Source organism: Nyctibius grandis, chromosome 3 (assembly GCF_013368605.1).
Source record: "Nyctibius grandis isolate bNycGra1 chromosome 3, bNycGra1.pri, whole genome shotgun sequence".
In the NCBI taxonomy this organism is placed as follows: domain Eukaryota; kingdom Metazoa; phylum Chordata; class Aves; order Nyctibiiformes; family Nyctibiidae; genus Nyctibius; species Nyctibius grandis.
In genome coordinates this window covers 55,218,040-55,230,168 of record NC_090660.1, presented here as the reverse complement: position 1 = coordinate 55,230,168, position 12,129 = coordinate 55,218,040, and the positions used below count along the sequence as shown (strand labels likewise).

The 12,129-nt window shown below is 38.4% G+C and overlaps 1 protein-coding gene across 9 annotated transcripts in view; it reads left to right on the top strand.

The window, feature by feature from the left end:
* PTPRM (protein tyrosine phosphatase receptor type M) overlaps positions 1-12,129 on the top strand; it is a 522,696-nt gene that overhangs the window by 417,330 nt on the left and 93,237 nt on the right. For 4 of the 9 annotated variants that reach the window (XM_068397302.1, XM_068397300.1, XM_068397298.1 and 1 more), the window contains 4 exons: positions 2,716-2,867; positions 5,376-5,450; positions 5,678-5,704; positions 11,384-11,571. In XM_068397302.1, the coding sequence (XP_068253403.1) occupies positions 2,716-2,867; positions 5,376-5,450; positions 5,678-5,704; positions 11,384-11,571 (442 nt within the window). The remainder of the gene's footprint in view (positions 1-2,715; positions 2,868-5,375; positions 5,451-5,677; positions 5,705-11,383; positions 11,572-12,129) is intronic. The other 5 variants (XM_068397299.1, XM_068397306.1, XM_068397301.1 and 2 more) reach the window with 2 other exon arrangements.

Here is a 12,129-nt window from a genome sequence, read left to right as displayed (position 1 = left end):
CTGGGCGTGCTGATCGACAGCCGGCTAAACATGAGCCAGCAGTGTGCCCAGGTGGCCAAGAAGGCCAATGGCATCCTGGCCTCTATTAGGAATAGTGTAGCCAGCCGGTCTAGGGAAGTGATTGTCCCTCTGTACTTGGCACTGGTGAGGCCGCATCTTGAGTACTTGTCCAGTTCTGGGCCCCGCACTTCAAGAAAGATGTTGAGGTGTTGGAGCGAGTCCAGAGGAGGGCGACCAAGCTGGTGAAGGGTCTGGAGGGTCTGACCTACGAGGAACGGCTGAGGGAGCTGGGGTTGTTTAGCCTGGAGAAGAGAAGGCTCCGAGGTGACCTTACTGCAGTCTACAACTACCTGAAGGGAGGTTGTAGTGAAGTGGGAGTTGGCCTCTTCTCCCAGGCAACTAGCGATAGGACAAGAGGACACAGCCTCAAGCTTCTCCAGGGGAGGTTCAGGTTGGACATTAGGAAGAATTTCTTCTCAGCAAGGGTTATTAGGCATTGGAATGGGCTGCCCAGGGAGGTGGTGGAGTCACCATCTCTGGATGTGTCTAAGAAAAGACTGGACATGGCACTTAGTGCCATGGTCTAGTTGACAGGGTGGTGTCAGGGCAACGGTTGGACTCGATGGTCTTTCGAGGTCCCTTCCAATCCCTAACATTCTGTGATCCCTGAGGTCTCTTCCAACCTGGTTGATTCTGTGATTCTGTGATTATCAGTAGTGAATTTTGAAATCCCTAATAACTAGCATTTATGGATGAGTTTTTGTTGCACATCTAAATGCTTAGTGTAGTACAGAGTCCCAAAAGTGGCTGCCATCCAACTGACTGTAAGCGCTCTCCTTCTCAGCATCAGTCGCAATCTGGAGTGTGTTCATGGTGGTTCAAGCTAAGGCAGGTGACTCCTGAGCTGGGATGAGCAAAGAGGTACACACTACTAGTTACTGCAGGTACTGTAGCAGGTTTTTGGGTCAGAGTACTTCAGTTGCTTTCAGTCATGGGGACATGCCCTCATGAATGTAGTGGCAATCCAGCAGCTTATTGAGGGCCAAATGTGACCCTTAATACTCTTGTGTGCAATGACCCAATACTACACTTGCACTTACTGTTAGTACTTCTATTAACAGGAGGCCTTTAGTTTCAAAGGCCTTTCGAGCTTTAGTCGTGGACTAAGATACTGCTGAGCTTGGTACTATATTAGTACAGAACACAACCATAGCTCCTGCCCAAATAGCTTGTTATTTAGGTGTAAGGTAAGAGACAACCGATAGATAGGTAGGGAACATGGGGAGACTCTGCGGCAATACTGATCAGCATAGTAAGCAGTAATATCAGTGCTTTGCAAAGTGTGTCTGCAGGCAGTGATTGGAAGCAGAATAGCAAGCTATCGCTAGTGAGGTTTACAGAAAGCTCTTCCCATGCAACATGAGGGGAGACAAACATGTGCTTGTTTGAAAATCTAGTGGAGGCTGTTATAAAATTTTTGTCTGTAGTGGGAATCATTTTTTCATACTGAATGAGAGTTAAGAGAAAGGCTTTAAGAGTTAGCACAAGTTGGTTATGCTTTATGCAGTAGGCCTGTAGAAGTGGAAGGAAACAGATGAGAGAATAAGCTCCTTTAAGTTCTTGTTGAAGATATCTAAAAGACCTTTCCGGTGGATGGATATGAGCTGGCTCATTATGTTTTCCACAGAGGAAAAGTCATTGAATGAGCAGATATGAAAAGATCAAAGTCTGTTGAGCAGTTATTTGTGTGTAAACCCATACCTTGAAGATACTATACAGAAGGAGTCTGGAAAATTTAAATGAAGGCTGTAGGCAAGGACTTGGGGAAAGGCTTGGTCTAAGACAGAGTCGTAGGCCAGGGAAACAGCCAAATGGGGATGGGATCCACCATCATCAGGGTCACAGACGTCTCACAGAGCTTGAAGGAAAACCCAAGTTTTGGACATGTTATTTTTTGATGGTAGCTAAGCATAACTCTGGGGGAGACAGTGAGATTGCAGTTTAGACAGAAACAGACAGTTCTGGAAAAAAAGAAGTATATGCATCCAAAGCAGTTCTGTAGCCTATTGAATCACTATTATGGTATTAGAATCAGGATCTTCTCTCTGACAGATGACTCCTGCTGAGAAGCAACTAACTTTTGTGACTAATTCTCCTGAAATCAAGAGTGACCGAAAATAGGCTTTAGGAATGCAAGTCAATTTAAAATGTCACTTGCTTGTGCAAAGTGTGTTAAGAGATCAAACATATACTATACAGTATGATGTATACCAGTTAGCTATATTAACATGGTGTCTCAATGAAACAGCTCCAGACAGTTCTACACGTGTGAAGTAAAAATTTTTACTGATTTGTCAGTTCCAGTGAAATCTTCTCTCCATCATTTTTATTTATGTATTTAAACAGACGTAGCCGCTGATACAGTAGCTCACATCTTTGTATCCAAGTAGTCTCCTTTAATTCAGTGGTAGTCCCAAAGGATTAAGGTGCTGTTCACCATAAGTCAGGGCATTAACAACTATCCCTTGATTATCAGATGCCATTGAAAGACATGAGTGTGAAATCAATTTAAGTTTCCAGAAATGCAGGAATAATAGTAAATGTATTACTTAATAATGTGGTTACAAACTACAATACTGATCTAAACAACATGAAGACTATGCCTGCTCACTGAGTGTTGTTTTTTTTCTTTTTCCTCAACATTAATTTCTTAAGAAAATTGGCTAAAAAGCGGAAAGAGACATTGAGTAGTACACGGCAGGAAATGACAGTGATGGTGAATTCAATGGATAAAAGCTACACTGAGCAAGGCACCAACTGTGATGAAGCTTTCTCTTTCATGGACACGCACAATCTAAATGGGAGATGTAAGTTTTTTCTTTTCTTTTCTTTTCTTTTGGAAGGTGGAAGAAAGGTGCAAATGATTCTTAAAATATTCCTCATTACTCAGTCATGGAAAATCCATGGGACCCAGAGCTTCCCACTGTTCAACACATTACAGTGTGTATTTGAATGAGCATGACAGTCAGGCATCAAGAATAGATGTCTTTAAAAATAATAAGGATAATTGAGCTTTTTTCTGTTCATCCTTTTCTTCTGCAGAAGAGCAAAGACATTACTGAAACAGCTGTAGTTTTACCTTTCTCCAATCTCTATTATGTTAAAAATTTCATATCCCTCATGCTGCCCCAAGTCCTTCAAATGCTTCCCCTGCTCGCTTCTTTTTTTGTAGGTGAAATTTATTTTTGAATGTCATAACTTAATAATGGCGATCTGATTGTCTTATTTCCAATTCTAGATGATGCTCTTTCTGTTACTTGTGCAAAGGAAGAACTCAGTGGAATTGTCTGTTCTGCAATTTCATAAGAGATTCTCTAATATCCTGGGTCTTCTTGGATCTACCATGAAAATCAATAAAATTTGGGATGTAAAATTTCCTGAATTAGAATTTTAGTCAAGGACTCACTCCTGTCTCGGGAGTGAGCAAAGACCAGGAAAAACAGTAATTTTTTGTAATTGTTAAAAAGAATGAAAAAAGAATGACTATGTTCAAAAAACTTTCTTGTTTTTTGTAGTTTTTAAGGATCCTCAGTTTTTCTTGTATACCAGTGTTTTCGAACAACTTCAGAATTTGTCAAAGACTGAATTTTGTTTCAAGTGCTAACAGTATGCAAGGCCCAACTCCCACTCCTTAATAATATGCTCAAGAACTTATCTTTGAGGAGCTCAATTGTACAAACACTCTGTGAGGTTTATACAGTGAGGCTTCTCTCAGCAGCATTAGGTTCAGAATTTGCAATGTTAATTTGCTTTTTAGTTACTTTTGAAATTGCTTTGAAATAGATCTTTCAAAATCTGACTTGCATTTCTGGTGAGAATACCCCATTGCAGTTAATGAGATTCTGTGAAAAATAATTTCTGTGGAGAGATCAAGAGGTTTGACTTCATCTTCCGTCATCATGTTGTAGTTTTCCAGTGGTGTTACCGAATGGTCACAACAATCAAAGAAGCTGCAATGAGTTCCTGGGACTAAATCCTCATTATGTAAACTTTTAAATTATTGGCATAGCAAGTATTGTATACCACTTGAGGGCTGGAACCTTTAATTAGACTTTCCATAAGAAATGTAGTCACCAGAAGAAGCAGTCTGATAATCTTTAGGAATAATCTTTGTGTAAGGCCTTGTACCCAAGAGATTTAGAACATCCCTACTTCCTATGAAAGATTATTACCCTGGCTGCATTTTGTATCTAGCCAGTTTTATTAACTGCAGCAGCCCTGACCTGAACTAATCTCTGCATCCATACCCAAAAGAAATACTGCTCTGTTCTTTCCATACAGTGATTCAGGAGACATAATCAAAGGAAAGTGGTCTCAGATGTATTCATTTATAGATAAATGATGACTGCTGGCATTATTTAAGCCAGTTTTCAGATAGCTCCATCTTAACAAGGACTGGCAACTGTACGCCGTGGAAGATCAACCGAAAAAAAGATGGGAAAGCCAGCAGGAGTGAACTCACTCCTCATCCAGCAGATCCTGGCTTCCTCAATTCTACTTTTGTTTCATAAATTCCTGTTAGTCTGTTTATAGGTATCCAGAATGTGCTTACATTCACTGATCTGACTGAATCTGAGCTGTGTAGACAAGCAGCTAAGGCTGAATTTGCAATGAGCTTTGCTTAAAAGCTTTTAATGACTCTTTGGCTGAACATCTTGTTAAATGTTGTGATTAACTCCCACCTGTTGAATGTATCTGTGCTAACAGTGGTAATTCACATGATCTTTGTATACCACAGAACTAACTGAAAGTAATTTCTTGCATTGGGCTTTCCCATAGGTTTTGCAAATGGTTAAATGATCAAATACCAATGCAAGCATTGGTCTATGTATCACTCCCTGAAAACCATTGGTAAACAAAGAGTAATATTCAGGGCATAATAGTATCTGTGTACACATTATCCACCTGTCTGAACAAATCAAAAAAAAGAAGAGGAAAAAATGAACTATAGTAGAATATTGTATGCAGTATTATTAAGTAAACTTACTAATGATCAAAGCTTCTGTCAAAAACACCTGTTGTCGTTGCAATGTGTTTATTCAAGCATCAGTATTCAGTCTAATCTTGTGATTTAAGAATTATATTTGTCAACACCGATCACAATGCTTTGATGACGTTTCTCTTTAGAAAATTGATCAAATTCAATGAGCTATTTTATTCACTAGGCACACCTGGTTTTCCCCAGGTCCTGATTCCAGTGCAACAAAGACAACAGGACGGATACTAAACCAAGTCAATCACATATGCTGTATCACTCAGCTTAAATAGCCACATATCACTTCGCTGTCTCTAACCAGCTTTGTTTCTCCTTGCAGCTGTATCTTCACCATCTTCATTTACAATGAAAACTAACACATTGAGCACAACAGTGCCAAATTCTTATTACCCAGGTAACCAATTTTTTTCTTGGTTTCCACCCTATATAGACCTTTTCATAATAAAAGCATATATACTTAAGTTATTATATTTCTTGGCATAGAAATCTAATACGTATATAAGCAACATACTGGTTGCTTACAGTAGCTTTCTGAAAGAAAACTCGGGAACATTCATCAATCATTTACTGTTCTCTCTCTTTTTACCTTTTCTGCATTGACCTGCTTATGATGTATGACAGATCCATTTGTGCCAACTGCAATTTTAGGTGAGAACATTTCCCTTTATCAAAGTTTATTGCTGAAGTAATTTAGAAAGTCACAGTTCTCGGGTACAGACAATAGTACACAAAAAGATGGAGTTTTATGCTAAACAGAGCGGTGGTAGGTTTGGCTACACTGAGAATGCTAAGGGCAGTTATCAGGCTTGATTACTACTGTCATAGTGCAAGTCAGGGGAGAAAAAGAGAGAAATAATTTTAACAAGTGGATTTGCGAGGAAATGTTTATGCATGTATTTGGAGTGACACAAAAGAATTTGATTATCGCAGCAATTGAAGTAGTTTCCCTCATTTTTTTCCGTTTTATCTCAGAACTGAAGATGCCACTTCTTAAAAATAACGTTTTTTCCTATTTAGACTATTCATGATACAGAAAATCAGACAAAATACAGTTTTGGCCATCCACCAGCTATCATTTCTTCTCACAGTACCTCACAGTTTCTGACATGCTTGTCAAAGTGAAGTTTCAGAAGAGAGATGGTATTTTGAACAGCAAAATGATAACATATGTCCTGGTTTGGCCTAAACCAGGCCGATTTTCCTTTCAGTGATTTTTTGCTTTCAGCTAAGTCTCCTCTAAGTAACTGCACTTTCTGAAACTAACTGCATGTTTGCAGACAGTGTCTGCCTCCAGGACTGATAACGCCCAAAGTTTGTAGTTATCGCTGAGGCACCGGTAGGGATGTTGTGCAGTAAGGCTCTTGCTGTACTTATTCTTAGAGAAACCAAGGTCACTGCTGAATTCCTCACTGCTTACAAGTGAAGAGCCGAAGGGGGGTTGCAGCTGCAGCGGGGAGCAGACAGGGCAGGTGACCCAAAATTGACCAACGAGGGTATTCCATCCCATACACGTCATTCTCGGTATAAAGTGGGGGGATCACGAGGGTCTCGCTCTCTTTCTGCTATGGCCGGTGTCCAAGGAGGACTCCGTCTGTTTTCCTGCTGCCCCCGATCCCGATCCGTGCATCCCTGAATCCAGCTCTCGACCGTCGCTAGGCCCAGCCTGGGCCTTCCCGGAGCCTGCCCTGCAGTGCCGGTGGTGACGTGGCTGACTTCAGGGGAGCTCAATCTTGGTTTTGTATATATATTTGTATATATTTGATTATTTCTATTATTATTATTATACTCTTTTTCATTATTATAGTTTATTAAAACTGTTTTAACTTTCCAACCCGGAAGTCTCTCTCCCTTTTCCCTTTCCCTTTCCCTTTGGGGGGAGGGGTGGGGGATAACAGAGGGCATCTGCCACAGGTTTAATAGCTGGCCCAGCTTTAAACCGTGACAACATGACACCTAGAGTATATAGTTCATTATGCATCACATGGCACAGGAAGGAAATAAAACAGTAAAACTGTAGGTCAAAAACATACAGTTAAAGTGTAAAGCATTTCCACTGGGAATTTAGGAAAACCTGCTATTGTCCAATGTCAAAAAGAGAGATGTTTCTGCACAGTGATAAAACAATAAGCATGAGGCGCTATTGCATTTTCAATTCTTAAGTAACTCTAACTGCTTTGTGGCTTGTATCCATGTACACCTCCTTCCCATATTAACTTTAAACTAAACAGGGAGATTTTTTAAAAATAGTAAGTCAAAATAGAACAGTGGACTGTAGCAAGAATTCAAACTCCAATGTTAAGCCTATCTATTTACTGTTTTTACAGTGATTGATATAACAAATGTTTTTCTTTCTCCTCCTTTTTCTTCAAATCACTGTAAAAGTGTAAGACCCCTTAACTGATTCCTGCCCTTAAACTGTAAATTAAACAAGCTTAAGTAAAAGTAATGAGAAGCATATAAGAAGCAGAAGTTTAGGAAGGTGATCTTGAAAGTTTGTTATTATGAAAGAATATTTAGCGCAGTGCATTTCAGTGTGATAACTTGGAGAAGGAATTTGTGCGTTTTTATACATTATGTAAATTTGGAAGAAGGTACCGGTAGTGACTGTAACAATGTGATAATCTGCATGCAAATGAAATTTGCAGTGCCTTTTAACTGCCTGAGATGTTAGATTTTTTTTTTGTGTGCTTTAGCATTCATTCAACGCTTCATCCAGTAGATGTTCTTTCTGACCTTGTGGGTGGGCAAGGAGAAAAGTACTATTATCAGTAGAAAAACTTTGAGATTTCCTATCTGAATTATTAAGTTTTGGTTAATGGGGTTTTTTTGTGATCCTTTGCTATATAATGATGATGGTAAAATTATTTGTTAGCTTTTTTTTCCACAAGAAATAATCTCTAAGCAAGTAATTCAGATATCAGACAAACACACACTGGAAAAAAAGTTCTTTGCTTTTACTAAGTCTGTAAAATCTTGAATTAGCTAAGTATGTATTTTTTGGTCTACTACAGCAACCTGTGCTTACTTATCTCAGAAAATCTTCCAGCTATTTTGCTGTGGAGAATGAATATTTTTGTAACCTTACATGTTAAAAATTTAGCATCCTTTTATGAGTGGTGTTCCATTCAGACCAAATTTCTCTCACAAAATGTGTTTATGACTGTCTGTATAGGAACAGTGTTTTATCTGAGGTAAATCAAATTAGCTATGCTTGAGTCGGTAGAGGAATATAGCTATTAACAAAAATGCTGGGTTTTAATTGCAACTAATACCTGCTTTTGCTGTCTTCCAATGTCCAGAGAAGTTGTGTTAGACTGCAGAGTCATGCCTATAGTTAGAACTAAGTGAATTTTTCAGTGTGACCTCCTGGGAAGGGTACATGTTCAGTGAATGATTGAGTTTAGATTTCAAAATCTGCTAGAAAGGCCACAAAACACTTACCATTTCCAAATTTATGTACAGCAAGATCTTTGGACTATTCATGCAAATTAGAAACTTCTTAGCCAATTGAAAAAAAATAAGACTGATAGTTAGTGGTGAACTTTTTAACTGATGCAAAAGGCAACAGTCTGAATTCTCAGTTTTAGATATGAGGAGATTTTCTTACATTTGAGGGAAAACTTTCGTGCTTAGCCTAATAACATAAGTGAAAGCCTGAGATTAAAAAGAACACTTTACATAACTGGCTAAATTTATAGTTGCCAAGCATGAGTGTAGCCCATGTTTGTCTTGTATCAGCGATGTGCATATTTCTGAAATTGGAGAAAGAAGAGTCCTAACCCAGAAAAGATATTGGGCTGGGTTTCCAGATACCTTCCATGCCATGAGTTTGCATAACTAGTAAATAAATATATTATTTAATGAGCATTGTACAGGTCTATGGGAATGAGTAAGCAGAGAGTAGAACAACTGCAGCTGTAGGACAAACTTCCCGTTGCATGTGAACACTGTATCTGGAGGAGCTCACCCTTTGAAAAACAGTGGACTCTTATGCCTGAAATGCTCATGCTACAGTGCTCAAAGGCAAAGCAGAAAACTATAATATACGTGGCTCCTAATGTACCATGTACACCAAGGACTGAAAGCCCTTTATTTAAAACAACTTAAAAGATCACTCCCAAAGAAAGAAAAATAGTATTAATGCAGCTATAAGTGATAAAGAAATGGAGAGAGGAAAATTAGTCTAAAACAAAGGAGCTCACAGGAAAAAAAATCATAAGGATTAAACTGCTGTTTTCATAGCACAAGACCCTGCTATCTGATAACTTTGCCTTCATCTTAGTTACTAACAGTCAGTGTTACAAGGAATTCTGTAGTTTGAAAAAAAACCCCAAGTTTTCTAAACTGTTTCTAAAATTTAAATAAGCCACCCAAAAAATCATGATCAACTTCCTACACTTTTTTTGTCTTTTGTGTCTTAACCACATTGTAGTTTTCAGGTGTCATTTCAACAGCAACATACTGTACCTACACTTGTATACCACGCTTCATGCCATGCATCCCAAGGTGCTTTGCAGTACAATTTTATCACATATGAGACAAAAGCTGTCAAACTTTATGACTAAAAGATTAATCCCTTTCCTCTGCATTAGATCAGGTTAGCAAACTGACAGGAAAAGTAGTGAAATGCCCATACTCATACCCATAATTTTTTTCTCTGTAATTTTTTGTTTAGGTTTAAATGCACAGTTCATATTGACTGTATGCTTACTGAGGACCAGATTTCATGTGTCTTAGTATCAGTGTGAATTGAGAGAACCTAAAATCATCCTTGAAATACGATTCGTTGAGCTTTGTGGCTTTAACATCAATTTTCAGTGGTATAACTAAGACCAGAATGTCACCTTTCATGAGGTGTGGTAGTATTCTTGGTGTGTACATGACAATCTGGGACCTTTTCATCCCAAGTATTTGTGGAACTTTCTGCTATAATATATCTAACTTATGAATGTGGAAATATTATTTTAATGCTTCCCTTTCATACAACATATTTTACAAAGTAATAATTTCTTAATAAATATATTATTTTTATAAACCCCTTGCTATGTTTAGTGAGCAGCCAGTGAGAAGTAGTTTGAATAAGTCAAAGCACCACATTTACAATTTCAGCTAAAAATCAAAAACTCTTTGAGATATGTAAAATTATTATTTGGGTAAACAGAAAAGATATTTATTACCTGGACCTTAGAATTTGTTGGGTTTTTTTCTCTTGTCAAATCTGAACAAATTTTTTAAATTCCATCTAAACGGGAAGAAAGTCATATTGCTTCCTTAGGTAGAGTGCACTTTCACATCTGTCTATTTACTGCTAAGTATAAGTTTTGATCTCAGTTGCATCTGTGTGAATTGACTCACAGTAAGATACCTTGGTTTCAGTACATTTTATTTATACTGTGAAACTGAGATCAGAACCTGACTCATTTAGGAGATCACTCTGTGAAGACTAAATTACAAACATAAAATTACCTGTAATTATTAATGTAGTACTGTTGCTTATGCCCTGTTTCCTTTTTCTCCTCCTCTTTTTTTTCTCCTGATATGTATCTTCTTAAAAGTGCCAATCAATGGTAAGTTGCCCATTTGCCCCATGGAAGACATGTGGAGGGTTGGGAGAGTATGTGTCTCATAAAAATTTTAACCAGCCCACTGGGTTCTCCTGTTTGTTGGCTTGCATGTCAGTTGACATATAACATTCCATGCCTAATGTGATGGCTCATGATATACCGTGGTCCTAAAGCATGTTCAGCAGCCAGTCAAGACATTTTTCCTGATCAGATGATCCTTTGCGTTTGTCCTCTCATAGTTTGTCTCCAAATGTTGTATCAGATCTACATTTCCATTGCAGTCCTAGCTTGATGAAACCATAAGCCATTTTGTGCATCTTTTTATTTTGCTCACTCCAAACATTTGCTCTAAATTTGCAGTGTAAAATATAGCAGTTCAGTAATCTAAGAAGAATACAAGTCCACTTTCATGCCATGGGACTTGTTGAAGTTTCAGAATGAAACTTCGATGCAGTTTAGAACTAAATGCCTGATTTAAAACCTGTTTGTAATCAGCTAGTGATATTTAAAACAATATTAGAGTTCGGACTGCTCTGCAATGCTTCCATTGTAGAACCATGGACTTTGCCTCATTCCAATCAGTCTTGCAATTTCCCTGTGTAAACTGCTCCATGGTTTTAATGTTCTTCTGGTGTAGACTTCACAGACAGAAGCAATACTGATGGTGTCAGATTTCTGCCATTCCTCTAGAAATCTGTGTAATTGATATTTCTATTAAATAAGTGAAAATGAACCAGTACATTATGAGGTACTCTTTTTCTAGATGAAACCCATACAATGGTCAGTGACACAAGCAGCCTGGTCCAATCCCATACCTACAAGAAGCGAGATCCAGTGGATGTGCCCTACCAGACCGGACAGCTTCATCCAGCCATCCGTGTAGCTGACTTGCTACAGCACATCACGCAAATGAAGTGTGCAGAAGGCTATGGATTCAAAGAGGAGTATGAAGTAAGTGTCAGGTCTAATGATCTGATTCTTATGTCTTCTGCATTGTTGGCTTTATCTGTCTGCTACCTGTACCACAGAACAGGAAAAATAATTACTCAACCAAGTAAGCCAGCTGCTGTATGAGGGAAAATACTGAATGGAAAGGATAATCTCTACAGTGAGCAAATTTTCTGAGTGTAACCAGACAGGATGAGGAGTGAGACACAAAAACCTTTCTTGGAAATCTCTGCCTAATTCTAATTGCATAAAGCTGTGTATTCAAAAATGAGGTCCACTAGCACTCTCCCAGAACTTGCCATATTTTTCTTTTACTATTGAAGCTTATAGCTTTTTTCCAAAGTTCTACATCACAGATTGTCTAACCACAGTTATACTTAACACAATATTAGCTTAGAAATCAAGCTCTACAATCAGTAGTTCTTGGAATAATAGTATTCATCATGGAGAGGAAGTGCGCAAATCTTCAGAGAGGCCTGTAGGGCTATAAAATTTATTCTGTGGTGCCTGAACAGTTTCCCGCTAGCTGGAGGCTATCTCTAATCCTCATTATTTTTCATA